This window comes from Scleropages formosus, chromosome 8 (assembly GCF_900964775.1).
Source record: "Scleropages formosus chromosome 8, fSclFor1.1, whole genome shotgun sequence".
Lineage (NCBI taxonomy): Eukaryota > Metazoa > Chordata > Actinopteri > Osteoglossiformes > Osteoglossidae > Scleropages > Scleropages formosus.
The window spans coordinates 26,862,057-26,879,361 of NC_041813.1; the positions used below are offsets into that span (position 1 = coordinate 26,862,057).

At 47.3% G+C, this 17,305-nt stretch overlaps 1 protein-coding gene across 6 annotated transcripts in view; it reads left to right on the plus strand.

Annotated features, from left to right (window-relative positions):
* cep112 (centrosomal protein 112) overlaps positions 1-12,909 on the plus strand; it is a 53,616-nt gene extending 40,707 nt beyond the window's left edge. For 2 of the 6 annotated variants that reach the window (XM_018756075.2, XM_029254461.1), the window contains exons 22-26: positions 544-606; positions 2,387-2,536; positions 6,473-6,562; positions 9,593-9,694; positions 11,653-11,721. In XM_018756075.2, the coding sequence (XP_018611591.2) occupies positions 544-606; positions 2,387-2,536; positions 6,473-6,562; positions 9,593-9,694; positions 11,653-11,721 (474 nt within the window). Of the gene's footprint in view, positions 1-543; positions 607-2,386; positions 2,537-6,472; positions 6,563-7,039; positions 8,464-9,592; positions 9,695-11,652; positions 11,722-12,600 lie in introns of those variants that run through there. The other 4 variants (XM_018756085.2, XR_001966295.2, XR_001966296.2 and 1 more) reach the window with 4 other exon arrangements.
* Positions 12,910-17,305: the final 4,396 nt, after the last annotated feature.

Sequence of the window (17,305 nt, forward strand, 5' to 3'; positions counted from 1 at the left end):
TTGGGCCACCCGTCACTCGAGGCTTACCAGGGTCCTACGCACACTGGCGTTGCCGGTAACTGTTCTCCAAAGACATTGCAATATATCACCGTGCAACTGGACTCCCAAAATGCTTGTCGCATGTTGAGGAGGTGGGCTGGCCATGTGCAGATACCTTTGCCACCGTCGTGTTTGTCAACTCGGCTCAGTTCGCAGACTGTTTTGCCTGAAGTCCTTCAGATAATGCTTCGGCTTATCGTTTATTCTCTTACTTTTCTGTAAATGTGTTTCTTACCTTTACAGAACACTTCTTGCTTAAATAATTGGCTGCGGCAGCTGCTTTTTTTCGGTGCTAGATGAATAGCTGGCAGCAGTTCAGAGGCGGGGCGCTCCGCCACCACGAGCCGTCGCCGAGGGGCGTGGGGCTGGCATGCGCCCAGGGGCCCCCGGCGACGGGGTCGGAGGTCGACGGCAAGGCGTTTGCAAGAGCATCAGAGCTGTTTTCACCCCTCCCTACCATCCATCCATCTCCATCTGTCCTCCTCGCTCTCTTTCTCTGTGTAGGCCAACAGCAGACTGAAGCAGATTGAGAAGGACTACAGCCAAAAGCTGGAGAAGTCCTCCCAGGTAACCCATCTCTTCAGGCGGAGCAAATGTTTTAAAAAAAAAAAAAAAAAACTCTTGCCTCATATTTCTGGACTTTCAGTGCACAGATAGACTTAAACTGTGTTTATTTGTTAGTATTAACAAGACACGGCATACAGGAGATTTTATTCTGATGCTTGGGTAAATAAATGGGGTTTTCATTAAAAAGCACAGTCCTGTGTAGCAAAACACATCTTTCTCCTTCTCTGCAACTACGATTGTGTGCATGAGATGAAGACAGTTGTGATGTGTTAAATATTGCTTCTTGGGTGGTACAGTATGAATAAAGGCCAGCAACAGTGAAAACAGCCGACCGCACGAGGAAAACGCATCCTGGCAGCCGAGATGCGCATTTCCATGACGTTCAGCATGGATGCCCAGTTCGTTGAGCAGTTTGTGCGCTCTATGACTGAAGGTGTCAAATACGCAAGAAGATAGACATTCTAAATTCTGGCACTCCAATAAGTACAAGTCAAAAATTTGAACTCTGATCCGTTTTGGGCATTTTTAGGAATCAAAATGCATCATTTCTTGGATGCAGTCCAGTTATTATCTTATTCCATAACTTTGATTCTGCCTTCTCTCAGAATTTGTGTTTTCCAAAGACAAACAGTGTCTTCAGCAGAATAGTACATCGAGGAGAAGTAGACACACGACGACCTCCGCATCTTTGCCTCCTCATTGGAGGGGTAAATTATTACTCGTCATTGTTTATCTAATGTCTTTGTCCAAGGCAACTGGCAGTGTTAGGTCTGTATGATAAGCAACTTACAATGATTTTTCCATTTACACAGTTGAGCATTTTGTTGTATCATTTCGGGTAAGTACCTTGCTCGATGGTATCGCAGCAGGAGTGCGGATTAGAACCTGCAACTTTTAATTGCAAGGAGATGGGTCTAACCACTTGGTTTTCAAGTGGTAATGAGCTGGAGTTAAAAGGTGTACAGTTATAATTATTCCTGGGGACCCTGGCGCTGCAATAATGGGACATTGTTTACGTGCTTGGGTATCTTGTCCTCTCTCTCCTCCAGGGGCTATTCGTACTGTACACTCTTGACTCCCACACAATGAACATCTCTCAGGGGCCACTCCATCAGATATTATGTGGATGTAGTGTAGTCGTTAGAGCAACCCAAAGGTTGGGTGTTCAGATCTCACTTCCAGCTGTAGTACCCTTGAGCAAGGTACTTACCCTAAATTACTCGAGCAGAAATTACCCGACTGTATAAATGGGTAAATAATTGCAGGTAGATTAACATTGTAAGTTGCTTTGGAGAAAAGCATTAGCCAAACAAATGTAAATATGAGACAGTGCGGAATTACAGGTTTTTCACGGAACAAAGCACTTATATGTACATATGTGCACATATATAAATAGACAGAAGGAGCTGTGCTGCACACCAGTTGCTGAGCTCCCCTTCCACTCTGGTAATGACGATCTAGAACTCAAAGCCTGATCTTAGGTCGACTGATCTTTTGTGTTTTTTCACTTTAACTTTTGATTCCGAAGCTCGAGCAGTTTGTCCCTCGACCGACTGGCTCACTTAGTTTCATTGCTCAGCTGAGCAGCAGCAAACTTCTTTTTTGTCTTGGAAATTAAGAAATATTTCTACTACTTATTCCACAACCATTGTTAAAAAAAAAAAAAAAAAAGCCTTATGCTATAAAGGTGTTCTGAGTTTTGTACAAACTGCACAGTATAAGTACCACAACCGCTCCGCCCCATGTCAGAGGTGATGTTGGCGTGTGTGTGTCCACACAGATTATCGCAGACCTGCAGTCCAGCATCGCTGCAGTCAGGGAGGAGGGACGGCGGTTGCAGCAGGGAGCACAGCATCAGCTGCTGGAGGCGGAGTCTCGGTGGGAGGCAGAAAGGCGGAGACTGACCGGCGAGGCAGATGTCACCACCAAGGTGAATGAACCCTGGCTTTACTGTTTTATTGCACTCTCCTACATCACTCCACCTTTTACTGTTCAGCTGCTCCGGTATGTTGATTGGAGTTAAATGTGGTCGTGGATCATCATGAACCACATCAAGTCATAAAAATTGTTTGTAGTGCTGTGATTTTACACTGGACAGCTGACATGAGGTGCTGAAATTGTGATGAATCCAGTTGCCAGTTCTAAAGAAACAAGCCTAAGTGTCATTTTGTGCGATTTGGTGAAAGTCTTACATGTGAATAGCCGTGCAGCTGCCTCTTCCAGTGTACATTTTAGACACTTGAGGGACAGTGGCTGCAGACGACGTTCTGGTAAAAGGCATGGACTTGTAACCCTAACCCATCCAGTTCCGGGAGGGAACTTGCTGTAAGAAATGCGGACAAAGTGCGCAATCTTTATTGCTCCAACAAAATATGGAGCCATTTACAGCAAATGGATCCAGTTGAAAGTTGTTTATAAACTAAATTGTCAGCTAAGCAATAACTTAATAGGAGTAATAGTAATAAAAGTGTCTGGTGCTGGGCTGGGCTGTCCTTAAACTCATGGGCTGTGATTGGCCTGTGAACGTCATTTAGTGCCTCAGTTGTCAATATTAGTCCATGTGCAGAGAGGGAAGATGCGGCGTCCGATGAAGGACGCAGATGGAGGTCGTCTTTGGTCCGGAGGACTAACCTTGCCGCATGCGAACGATGCTGATGCTGCTGCTCTGCTCACTTCAAAGGGGATTATGAAAGGAAGATGGGAAAACATCAAAGTACTGCACATTTAAAAAGAATAATTCTAGCGCAGTTGTCCTCATTGTGGTGTCGCATGTCTGATGGCCCTCTCCTTCTTCTAGTTAACATTAAACCGTGATTCTTTGACTTTCCTTTTAACTTCTTTTTTCACTCTCTTAAATCCCCGGCAAAAATACAGATCTGCTTTAACACCGCTCTCCTTGGCCTTTCTAACTGCGAGTGTTTCACAGGGAGCTTAATTCCAGAGCTGCTCCTCCTTCAAAAGTGTCCTGGGCCTGTTCGCCATGCGTGGGAAAAGCGTGGTTGAGAGCGAGCCCCGCTCTGCTCCTGCTGGCAGCGCTCCTCCAGCTCAGCTGTTCGCATGGACCTCTCCCCCCACCCTGCCGCCTCGCAACGGGCTCCGCAACGAAGGCTGTTTTGGCTGGGACGATATTGTACCCGGATCTCGCGCACACGGCCGCATTCTTTCAGCTCGCGACTTCAAAGTCTCGCTGCGCATTCCTGCAATCGTTCGTCCCCACCGCCCAGCCTCTAACACAAATTTCCATAGCGATAGCGCTGCCAAATAGCCGTTTTGTTGCGGCTTTCAATTAGCAGGATGCCTGTTGGAAAAACAAACAGCATCCCACCCCCACAGGGGGCTGTGTGCGCTCGCTCAGTGATTGCGCTTTGATCCGGGTCATTCTCTCCATCAGCGCGTGTGAATGTCCTGCTGTGCTCACACACTTCCCATGACCTGTACCCCATCCTTCTGCTCGGTTCCGCAGAGCCAACAACGAGCTGGGTTACAGTGAGCTTGGTATAATGTGGCAGACCCCCTTATCTGTTTATCGGGGAGTTGTTGCAATACATCCCTACTCCCCCACACCGTTAAGAGTCCTTCCTCAGTGTTTGTTTTTTTAAGGGGCTGATTGCCGCCCTTTCGGATAACCTTCCTGTTTTTCGAAATCAAACGGGTGTCTCTAGCTTTTTTCAACGGATGGGTGATGTAAACAGCGCAGCTGTGAGGGAAGGAAGGGGGGTGCTTAGCCTATCGGAGGATTTCTCACCACTCCAGGACAAGGTTGGCTCAGGGATTCTGACAGTTCGGGGTCATGTGACCAAGTTCCCACCCTGAGCTGAGGGCGGTCTAATGCTGCAAGTAGCAGGGCCGCCACGCGCTCCTGGTACAAGGCACTATGGAAGGGTAACATGACTTCCGTGTTTCAGCTTGACCATGACTTCGGAGGGGTCATATGTACATCATTAGCTTTGAAATAGCCTGGCGTTTTGTACCATGTATTGTGAATTGGTGCAAATCAGTTCCCCATCACTCCACACTACCTTCTCCAGATTTTCGCATTTTTGTGGTTTGTATCAGCCATTGTACACTTGTCCATATGGTTCTTTCTCAGATTGTCCACCTCGCACCAGAAAGGGCCAGCGAAAGTTGGCTGCCATCGGGGCATCGTCCCGCCATCGGGGCAACCCAGCGGCCGCGCGGCTGTATGACGTCGTTTTCGTAGTAGCCTGCAAACCATCGTTGTGCCAGTAGTGCACCTGACTATCAAACGGCTTAGTCGGTTACAATTACAACTGTACCCAGCGTACGTATTGAATTGTGAATTACTATTTTTAATATTCAGCTCCAGCAATTCACACACAGTAAACTGTGACAGCTACTTCAAATAAAAGTGTGTGCTGAGCAAAATAATGTTTCTCTGAACAAGTGACAGTTAAATGAATAAATATAAATCGAGTATCTCCCCGTAGTCTGATTTGGCTTAATAATGATGTCTGATTTGATGTGTAGTGGGTGCAACTGAATTTAAGATCATAACAAGGGAGCAATTAGAAAACAAACCAAGCTAAATGGGCTAATTAATACTTTTCCCAATGTGGGCTGATAAAACAGAACAGCAGGGAAGGCTGCCTGTAAGATCTGCAATGTGGCAGTAAATCACTCCTCAAGGAATCTCTCCAGTCATCAGGACGTCAACAGGAATAATTGAAGGATTGGGTTCAAAGTGGGGAAAAGTGTCTGCATTTTCATTGCTACCTCAGCCCCTTTACCGTTCTGAGGGTGGAATAGTGTGGGGCTTCTTTGAGTGTTTGCGCTGTGAGATGGTGTTGGAGATGCGATCCTGCACAGACAGGGCAGAGCAGCTACGTGCATCGAACTCGTCCTGCTCCTGACCGGTAGCCGTTAAAGGATCGCTTAAATCTAATGTCTGTAAAAGTTCTTGCTGTACAGTGTAAATAGAAATTCACATCAAGATGCTGCTGCTGCTGCTGCTGCTGCTGCCCAGACAAAAGGTACAAATTAGAAAAACAGCCTCCCCCTTCAGAAAAAAAAAAATTGCTTTTACTTACCTGAGGCTCAGGTAGTTATTTGCCGTATTTCCTGGGTGGTCTCTGTGTGAAGATTAGTTGTGGCTTTCATCTTTTGAAGGTGTGTATGCGGAGCGTGGGTGTGGCCGTGTGTGTATGTGTTTGTCACTGTTATTTTTATAATAATCCAGTGATTCATTTCTTGCCTGTTGCGATTGAACCCACTGCGGACGGGAGATAAAGACCATCGCCTCCCACCATCTGGAGCCTGTTTCGATTTGTCCTGTTTTGATTCACTCAGGGAGGTTGGATTAGTTGAAATCGCTGTGGCAAGAGAAGCATGTGGGGGAGACACCTGGACAAGACCTCCTGTTTTCCTCAAACCTGGATCCTCAAAATCCCCGTTCCCTAAAACCTAGATCCTTAAAACCCTGGTAGATTGACCATGCTGAATTACAGCTGTAGGGGCTGACGTTCAGCAGGGCTCCACCTCTGGTCCGCTGAATTGGTTGATATCGGGACTGTACCAAAGCCCACCAGCAGAATGGCTAAATTCCTCTTGACTTTGTCTGCTCTTGAGCTCTTGGAAATGCAGCTGTGTTGCCTCCTTGAGCTCACTACATTTCTCAGCAGTATCTCCATTAGGCGTAGGCATTGCGTTGTCTTCCACAGTAATATCTGATGGTATTACTGGTGAACCATTTCATTCTGATCAATCTCCGATTTAGTGGCTGTACTAGTCCTTCAGGCGTTGCACTCAAAGCCTTCAGGTGATCAATATCCAATATTAGTGGAAATCAACGATTGGACTGTTGTCTTGTTGACCTAGTTGACCCACACTTGCACTCTCTCTTCTTCAGGCTTTGAATGAGAAGGTAGAGAACCTACAGAGGCAGTTTCATGCTGCAGAGAAGAAGCTGATGAACAAGGAGTTGGAGAACCAGGAACAGGTACATGAAACCTTTTCTTATTGCCCTCAAAAGACCTCCTGTAGAGCCACCCGGTGACTCCTACCTTTAGAAGCAGTAGCCACGTGGCTGACTGCCGATGCTGGATCCCAGGATCCACGTGGCTGTTGACTGCAGTTTGTAAGCGACCAAGTATGAAACAGTTTGAATGAGACTCACACCAAGGGTATTCTGTTATTGCATTTCCCAGATGGTGCTTTTGGAGGAAAATTTGTTTGGTACCTGTTTTGTCTCACCTGTACACGAAGCTGCTCAGTACAGTGTTCATGGCTTGTGACATTATCTGAAGCTTTGCCCGTTAGTGTTGAGGGAATTTAATATCACTGATAGAGCCCACCACCCCCCCCCCACCACCACCACCACCACCACCACCACCACTGAACACCTCCTTACTTTATAAACCAGCAGTAAGGCGTTGGATTATATCACTTTGTGTTTTTTTTCCTTTCTTCTTCTCAGGGTTTACCGTTTGGAATTCAAACCGTTTCTCACCTGTTTGTGTCGTGTGTGGTTTGAGGCAGTGATGTACCTGTCGAGGTTTCGATCTCCTCATTGTACCCATCAGGCTCCTGTCACGTTCCCATCCTGAAAGGCTCCCGCACACCCTCCGATCCCTACATTAGCGCACATCAAGCCCTCCGCAATGTGACAAACTCTGTTTGAATTATCAAAGCGCCGGGACCCCCGCTTCTTCCAGCTGGCAGCTGTCAAAAATGTCAACGCGAGGCGCGCGAAGCAGGAGGAAGGTACATCGAAGCACCATTTATAGGCTATATATAGCTGAAATGTCACTTTGAGAAGAAGAAACAATCTCTTTCTTGCTGTGAAGTGGTTTATCTGAAGGGGAAAATAAAAAATTTAAAAAAAAAAAAAAAACGTAAGATTTAAATGATGTTTGCTTAAGCCGTGAAATTTTCATTTAACACCCCTAGTCTCGTTTCTCTAGTAAGCCCCGTTTCAAATCTGAAGAGCCCGGTTGCATTTTTGGTGCCACCTCTCCTTGAGTTTACATGCAGTTGCGTCACGTCGAGAACAACAAGCTTTGTTTAATGGAGATGTTCTGAGGAAGGTAGGGCGAGTAAACAGCCCCTTGACATGGAGTGAGTATCCCCAACATACATGTAATAAACGGTGGGCTTCCTTGGTATGTGGCGCATGCGGCGACTGGGGCGTACCAGGGTAACTGTTGGAGCCATGGTTGGGACACCCTGTTGAGCTAGTCGCACCGTCCTGCTTGAAATGGCAGTACGGTAAATAATCACGACAACGTAAACGTCTGAACGCTGACTCTACGGTTAGCCGAAGCCTCGAGTTGCAGCCACGAGAACATACGTGGCCAGATGGACGAGGCAGGTTCGGCGATTGACAAGCAGCACTCTGCGATTCGCCGAGCGTGAAACGCGACTCCTCGGCTGCATCCGCCCAGGCGGCGCCGGGGGATCCAGGGGCCGCTCTCGTTTTCGTGCGGGTCACCATGGTGAAGGTGTGATCTGCCAAGGGAGGAAAGATCTTTCATCACCTTTTTTATCTGTTGCAGGCAGAATTGGAACGCAGGTGGAGCTGCGACACGGCTTGCCTGTCTGTGGAAATCACAGCGGCAGAAGGTTCCCTCGCTTGCATATCAAAAGCATGCTTATTTTTTGCTGCATGATGAAAAGGGCATGTGTCTCCCACGAAGACGTAGAGGGGACATTGGAAAGGAGGCACAGAGGCGTAGATCGCCCACCTGCAGCTGTTTTAACATGGCAGCTGCGAAGAGCAGTTTGATGCATCGCCTAGGCATGGTGATTTAATGTAGTGGCCCTAATTGAGGATGCGGCCAGGTAGGGCACCTTGCCCTCGGCGCTCATCTCTTGAAGAGGCCCACCTCCGGGACTGAAATGGTAATTGGTCACTCCTGGGGATCCTTTCCTCTATGGATTTGTGAAGCAAACTTCCACAGGAGCATTCGCGTGAATTTGCGAATTTGCTCTTGTAGCTGGCAGTTTCTGCACAGGTGTGTTTCCCTGTCATTTCACCTGAAATGTGCATGGGAAGAGCTACGGCTTTGTTTTAGTTTGTGTGTGTGTGTGTATTTTATCTTCAGCCGGGAAAGTTGTGTACTCTTGGCATTATACTTCAAACTGGGGGTAAGGAGAAAGGGGGGTGGGGGGAGCAAGTGTCAGAAGGGTGATCTACCGCATGCTGAGCGCAGGTAACAAATGTTTGCTGTGTTCACACTTTGATGTGCTTCCCAGTACATTACCGTAAGAGCAGAACAATGTGAAACAACGGGCCCCGAAGAACGGACTCTCGGCCTCGATTGATGCAATTTGAGCAAATAAAATGTCGAACGCGGAACAGAAATGTTTGAGAACGCGAGGACCTGAAACGGGAGTGGTGCTGTGGACGTCGAAGCGTCGAGACTCTTTTCACGGCTCGCGAGCCATCGCGGCCCTCGGAAAGGCCCGACGGCGCAGGTCAGCAGGGGACAGCCGCGAGAGACGTCGCGGAAGCCTGTGTGTGTGTGTGTGTGTGTGTGTGTGTGTGTGTATATAGTCTTGGGAGGTGTTTAAAATAACTGGCAGTGGGAAGCTGCTGTTATTTCTGTAACAGGACCTTGTGAAAGAGCGGGTCTGCGGCAAAGAGCGGCGCTGGCATGGTGTGGCTAGGTGGGGTCCACTCCTCCATCCTCCGGCGTTTGCGTCAAAACTGTGCGTGCCTGCGGGCGTGTGTCCGAGGAGGTTTTTTTTTTTTTTTTTTTTACCCAAATATTTGTAATGCTGCGGGTTCTAACCAGGCCTTTCCACTGCATCATTAGCCATCCGACAGTCTTCCTTCCCTATAGAATATATAATATAGCACGTTGTGTTCCTGAAAGAAGTCTCGGGGCTCAGGGAACGAGCTGATAGCTTTTTAAATTAACTAAAAAAATCTTTTATTTGGGTTGTTTGTTTTTTTTATGCTGTGTAGAGAAAGAAATCATGTAATCCCTTGCGAAATCCACATTTTATGTTTTGTCCCCTCTTTCAGATCACACGCGTTCGACAGGAGTGCGAGATGAAGATCAAGGGGCTGATGCCGGCATCGTTGCGACGGGAGCTGGAGGACACCATCGCCTCCCTCAGGTCGCAGGTGAGCCGAGTGCCCGGAGACCAAGCTGCGCTTTGCTGCGAAACGAGGCCTCATGGTTCAGCCACAGCATGGCTCAGTGTGGTTCACCACGGTTCAGCATGGTTAAGCGTGGTTCAGCTGGACGGGGCACTCAAAGGGCTGCACCAATACGTAATATGTAAATATATACGTTAGAGTGTAGGCTGTCTGACTCCAGTTAAGACTCATTGAAGTCACCTTGTGATTCTGTAAGATCTCACACACACACTACACACAAAACATTTTTCACTGCAAAGCTACCGTTAAAAAGGGCATTTCTGAAACTCGGGTGAACTGAGACGAATGTATGAACCGGTGTATATTTATAGCGGTCCCAGTTGTTGTGTTCTTCATTTGTCAGTAAGCAGTGCGAGCGCTCTGTTGAGTGCATGGATTTCATTTGGCCATAACGCTTTGAAGTCCAAGGACACGTTATCCCTTTACAGACCGTCGTACCCAAAAACCACATTAATACAGGCTTCCCAGACTTACAGCATTCCTTTTCCTGCTGGGGGAATCCATGTTGTGCATTTAAAACCTAAACAATGAATGTTCTGTGCTGCCCGGTGTCGTTGGCCTTGTGAAAAATATTTCAGGAGCACTTCTCAAAGGCCCAGTGCAGGTCTTTATGTAGCCAGAAGTGGGGTGTCTGCAAGTAATCCCCCATGCTGCCGCCCGAGCCGTTCATCCGCTGCGATTCGTAAACATGGCAGCGTCGCGTTTTACACAGCAAGTCTGAGGTTTACGTATCGGGATCTTTTTTTTTCCTTTTTTTAAACCGAGCCAGCAGTTATTTCAGACGTTCAGCCGCAGTTCAGTTTTGCATGTTCCCCCAAAGTAGTACTTAGGTTCCCAGTAACTGAAACTGTAGACCTTTGCTGAGGTTTCCTGAAGAATATCTGTCAACTCCAGCACAATAGTGTCAAAACAATGAACATTCCTTCCACATGGGGGGGAGAAAAAGTGCTCCTTTCGTAAAACCAGTTTATATCATACAGCCGTCTAACACCGACTGCTGAGAGGGGTGTCTACGGTGTGTCTACTGTAAACAAGCTGGAAGACTTTGCAGACGTTCACACAGGTCATGTAATGTGAATAATGGCCCACGGTTGGAAATGACCCCCAACAAGGGTGCGGGTCTTGGTGTTGCTTTCATAGACACTTTGTGGGTTGTCTGAAAGAACTGGTCACACTGGGACACACACAGGTGGAACTGCGGAGCCCAGAGCTCCCGCCCAAGATTCCCAAGGTACAGGTTTGAATCCCTATGTCCACCGTAGTACCCTTGAGCAAGGAACTCACCCTCAATTGCTCCAGTAGAACTTAGCCAGCTGTGTAAGTGGTACCAAGTACACCATTCCATCGCACTTGACACTGTTACGTTCACCAGTATTTACACCACACTGAATCATGTGTTGTTAAACTTAACGGTTTTGTTAAACTGCAGCTCAGTGGAAGATTGCGGGAAACTATAACCTGTCTGATCTCAAAACGTCGAGGATTTTTCTGCGGTCGCAAACCAAACCATGTCGCCAAGCAGCGGGTTGCAGATCACCTCCCTACGGTTAGCGGAGCGGCTGTGCAAGCCTAGGAGAGCTAAGGAGTCGTCATGGGGTACGAGGGCGGCAGAATCGCAGATTATCCGAAAACGCGGTAGTACTTCTGTGCGTGTAGTCAGGGGATGCGAATATGCAGCTGTGGAGAATGTACACATCTGGCTGCTGCAGGGAACCTGAACAGTCGCCCGCCCTTCAGTGGGTTCACTGGAGAGCCTTGCATGGCTTCATGTCAAATAGGTTCCCCTTCCGTACAGCTTGCTGTTCGTTACTAAGGCAGCCCAGCTCTCTGATCATTGCTTATCCTGTACTCGTGTCTGTCTGTCTGCCTGTCTGTCTGTCTGTCAGCAGTGATGCATAGTTACCTCTCTTTGTGGGCGGCAGGTGGGCTTCCTTCAGAAGAGAGCGGCAGTCCTGCAAGAGGAACTGGACAGCTACCGCAGCCGGAGGTGAGCATCTGTTGGCACACACACACACCTTCAGAGGGAATACCCTCTCCTACCGCTGATGCACTCACTCGGTTCCAATATATCCACATACTCAAGGAGACCCCACATGGACTTGAGGTGTTTTGTGGGGGTCTTCCATCACACAGGAAACTGTGTGCCATCCAACCCTCGCTCTTCGCAACTACTTTCCGTGGGCCGTTGAAGTCCCACCTGGTGTGAGTCGGACCTACTTTATTTGGGGGGGAACGCTTCCCAGGAGGAAAACGGTCGCTTTGTTTCAGCAGCTTTCGATTGATACGCTCGTCGTCCTTTTTCTGTAATCGCCATTCTTCCTTTCCTTTTTTGTTTCTTTTGCTTAGTATCTGAATGTTTTTGAGCTCTGAAGGGGATGGATCGGGAGGAGATGACTGAAGGATCCCCAGCACCTTGACTTTTTCCTGTGTTGTTGTTGAGGGCTCTTGTTACACCCCAGTTTAGGTGTGGGTTCAAACCAAGGAGACAATGATCTCGCCCATAAGTGTTCCCTACCGTCCCTGACACCAACTTTATCAGCAGACTGACAAAACATTTGTATCAACACGAGCCACAGCTGAGCCCTCGGTCCCGTGAGCCTGTGCCCGCAGACAAAATAAATGTACCACATACCGCTAATTGGTATCTATTTATTTGTTCTGCTTCGCAGTTTTCCTGCAGAGCGGTTTACATAGCTTTCGCTCTGAGCCATTTATACAGCAGGGATTTTTACTCCAGCATTTCGGGCTCGGCGTCCTTCTCAAGAGCACTGTGCCATTCAGAGCTAGATTCTACTTTCAAATTATTTTATTGCAGTTGTCGCAAATTTTTATAGTTCATTCCATGTCTGTCTGTTTTCCTTCGCTCTCAGGTGACCTTGTCGAGTCCATGGGCTTAATTCAGATCACCTGGGACCTACGTGAAGATTACGGGGTACACAACCTTCACTCATCATCCATGTCACAGGGGTCAATGCAGTGTCCATTGGTCCATCCCAACACTGTGCCACTGATTTTATTGCCATTTTAATGTGTTGCTTTTCTATATATTTATTCGTATACGGAACATTTTTGTATGTTTTATATAAAAATTTTTCTTAATTTCACTGTGCCCATGTTTGGCTTTGCTCACTGATTCTACTTTATCATGCAATATTTTTAAAAAAATTGTGAAATCGAGTGTTCTGGATGCGCTAACACTTATTAAATTGTTGCACTTTTTTTTTTTTTTTTTTTAACCAGTTAAAATCTAAACATGATGTAAAATAAATTAACTGTCCACCACATTCATATTGAGACATACATACACTTTATTTTCTCTGTATGTAACAATGTGAAGCAAACAATGCAGTCAGTAATCATTCAAGCCTGTTGTAAAAAAAAAAAAAAAACACACGCAGGAAAGTAGTGTATCACCAAATTAAATCACTGATTATTTTACCCTGCTGAGTCTAATGAACGTATCTGGGATACATCTGCATGGGTACATGGAGGTGCACTTTAGGTCGTACGCCCAGTAGTGGCACGGTCCTCTTCCTGTGGATGATTTTTTTTCGGGCTGCAGGGTGAAAAGGAGGATTCTTGTGGATATTCATTGCACATTAGCCCGCAAGTAAAAATAAAAAAGAAAATAAGCAGGGGCAGCAGGTAACACAGTGGTTGGAGCTGCCTCCTTTCACTTGAAGGACCCAGGTTTTAATGTCACGTCTGGCTGTAGTATCCTTGAGCAAGATACTTACCTTGAATTGCCTCTGTAAAAATTTACCCAGCTGTATCAATGGATAAACAGTTGTAAGTAGCTTAACGCTGCAAATTTACAGGAAAACGGGCTAAATATACGATCTTGGAAATCTAGTGAATTCCTCTCAAACAGACCTGAGTTTATTATAGGAAAAGATGTCTGGATATCTTCATATGAAAGTCAGATTCACTTGGAATTGCACCGTTTACTATACACATTGCATATTCTATTCCACCCCACCATTTACTTTAGGAACAGACAAGAAAAATAACTTATTCCTTGGGAAATAAAATAACTTCCTCCAGGGTACTGCCCCCCCCTTAGTCTTGTGCCTAATGGCTCCCTGCTCCTAGCCTGGAAGCATTGGGCGCAAGGCTAAGGGGGGCAATACCCTGGACAGGATGCCAGTCCATCAGACAAGCCACACACTCTCGCTCACCCACACACACGCTAGAGACAATTTAGACACCAGTTCACCTGGAGTAGGGGAGGAAACCAGAGCACCCAGAGGGAAACAGAGTGAGAACATGTAAACTCCACACAGGAGAGACAGCAGCTCATTTACTACAGTTATTTGAAATAGCCTTTAATATTCAGGGGTGTCTGTTATGGCGCAGTGTTACCCAGGCTTCGCCAGTGCTTCGCCGTTTCCTCAGAGACGTATTCCTTAAAGGAAACTCTCCCCCTTCCTTACATCAGCAACAGCAAGCCACTAGGTGCATAAATCTCTGTTTGCATGAGACACAAGCAGCAGGTGAGAGGTCAGAGGAGGAAATTACCCACCATCCTTTCCTCCTCTTTCATGTTGGTTGCAGAGGGTAATCGCTGCTGAGCCATCAGCTCATATACATTTTAAAACTGCGGCTGGCTTACGGCGGGGTGTGGCGGGGGGCTGCTTGCTCATGTTTATATTTGTGGCTTGGTTATGTGTCCCTGTGGAAGTTAGCGGGACCCTGTCAGGGTCAAAGGTCTGCTTCCTCCTTCTCCATCTCATCAGACTCAGACCTGCAAGCCACATGGCTGCACACTGACAGGGTGAAAGAGTGAGGGCCCTACAACCCTGTTGACCCCAGTTTCAGCACTGCATCTCAGATCTCCTGTGTCCATTCATCTGGATTTCCTTCTGGAAATGAAGAACATGTTAACAGCGGCAATCGTTAAGGGTAACATCACAAACACATCCTGGCTTTTAGAGTTATACTAACCTCCACACTGCGCCTGCTCCATAGATGGAATTAAGCAGATCTCCAGGCTATTGTTTTCTCCTTTGTTGTGTTGTTTTTTTTTTTTCCCCTTCTACATGCACACGTTTTTGTTCCTCTCGTTCCACTGTAATTTTAAATAATTTCAAAGGTGAGGTCCTGCACCGCTGCAGCGGCCAAAGCCGAATCCCTGTAAGATAAATTGCAAGGAAGCTGGCGTTCCTCCGCTGGACTGCCTTGTAGCCCACCCTCAACCAAATCCCCTGGAATTCTGTCCAAACAGACCACAGAGCGTGTTCATCGATGAATATCAAGCATCGTGCTGTGCGCTTTCCCACCATGCAGCCCACCCAGGCTGCGTCCCACTCTGCCCTCTTTGACCTGTTACCGCTATACCACTTTTACCCGTTGGACTCTGTTTCTACCCATCAACGGGCGTACTGCGTGTTCCAAGCTACGTACCTGAAGCGCGTGATAATGCGTTTCAGACCTTCCTTGTCTTAGTGGAGTGGTCGAGAAACTAAATTTACCTTACTGAGGTCCCAAGATGGTATGTGCTGTCCCGTTTCACTCGCTTCCGCTGAACAGCTGCAAAAGTGGACAGCTGTGTAAGCGTACAGGTTTGACAAGTGAGTCCTTTTCACTGAAAGACTTCGCAAAGTGAATAAATAATGTAAAATATTCCAAAACTGGAACTGGGTGTAATCCGTGCTACGTGAAGAGTCGGTTCAGTTTTCTTTCTCAGCTTTGGACTTGCAGAATTCGTGAAGGAACGAGGAGAGCGGGAAAGAAAAACTTCTGAGCGGCACCTCTGGTTTCCAGGGTATCAAAGACACCTTGTCAGGTCCCTTTCTTGGAAGTCCCATTTACGGTTATTTTACTGAAAAACACAAATTTGGGCCTGGTTTTATGCTTTTAAAAAGATAATTATATGTACATAGCTATAGTTAAACACTGAACTCTACAAGTTATAACAGGATGAAAAAGACAGACCTTGTCCCTCAAAGATGCTGGATCTCTTCCTGTGCGTGTGGAAAAATAACACTGTGACGTTACAGCTTACTGTATTATCAACATCTCTGTGTTATGCCCACTCCCATACATCCTGAGAAATTCTGGATGATTTTTTTCCCCTTCCTATATACTTAGCGAAAAACTCAGATTTACTCAAATTTACCCTAAATCCCTTCCGCAGCCCGTAACAGGCTAATGAAGTGTAGCTTTCCCTAACATTAAGGGTGTTATCGAGCATGTCCGACTTCAAAGCGCGTCTTCGCTCTGTGCTGCAGTTGTGCGCTCGCCTCTCTCCCCACGCGCCGGCCGACTCCTCCGACAAGCACGCTTCCCGTCTCCAGCGTCTTCCGCGTGCCTCCCTCCCCCTCCCCTCATTACAGCTGGAGCTCCGTCCATCGACGGCTGTGGCCGGGCCCCTCTTTGCACTACCGGCTCCAGCATTAGGGGTTCCTTGGTGCGCGCTCCGTCTCTCGCCATTTCTCTCTGGCCCTGAAATGGACATTCGCGCTCGCTCTCCGCATAGGACCTCATTGATAATTGTCATAAGCCCCGCCTTCCACTCCCCCATCTCATGCTCCATTGTCCTCAGCGAGCTCTTTGGTCTGGATTGAGATAAAGGGATAATGACTTCAAAGGGGGCCGCTGAGAGGCCGGCCCTGAGCCGCAAACCCAGGGGGACAATGCGGTAATTGAGGGCAGTAACTGATCACAGGGCCCGTTCAGAGACAAGTGCGGGCACACTTACACATGAGCTTACTGTTTATTGATGTTTATGGCGATCCTGCAGCCAACACGGCAAGTGGAACACACTGGGGCTCTTCACTCTTCAGGTGATTTATGCCTTTGGGTCCTCAATAAACCGTAACGAACGGGAGGAATGGGGAGAAGTTGGTGCACAAGCGGACAAGCTGCCCCGTATTGCCATGTCCTTCGCAAGCCAATGACCACCTTTCCACCATCAGTTGCTGTTTAGAATTTCATGGCCCAGCATTAGTCCTGCAAATGCAAAGTGAAATTTACCATCAGTTAGGGCAAAAGTTTGGGGTGAAATCTCATTGCCACAGTGACACCACCCCCGCTAGCCTACCATTAACCCCTTTTTATGGCATCATCACAGACAGACACCTGCGGTTGTCCAGTCCAGCACTCCATAACTTCCATCCTGTTTGGCACTTTTTAACGTCTCAAGCCTGCTTGTGAATTGATCTGAATGGCACAAAGAGGTCAGGATGAGGTTACACGTGGACGATGACTCTGCACCTCAACAACACTGGTCTACAGGTAGATCCGAGTACGTCGTCACATAACCTAGAATCAAAAAATAAGACTTCAGATGTGGAGAAAACCAAGAAAGACATCACTGGAGGGTGGAAACTTCTGGAGGACTCACTATCCTGGTTCCTTAAACACCATCTGTTGGCCCAAGTCCCACCTTCTACAAGATCAGCTGCTGCCACAGTTTCGTCAGTGACCTTTGGGGGCAACCGTTGCATCCTAATGTGAAATAGTGCCAACTGCCACTAATCCTGCAATTGATTTTTTTCGCCCTTGAACTGCTTTGATGTATTTTGTGGACAGTTTGCTAGTGATCTAGACATTTAAAAAAAAATATTCTTGCCA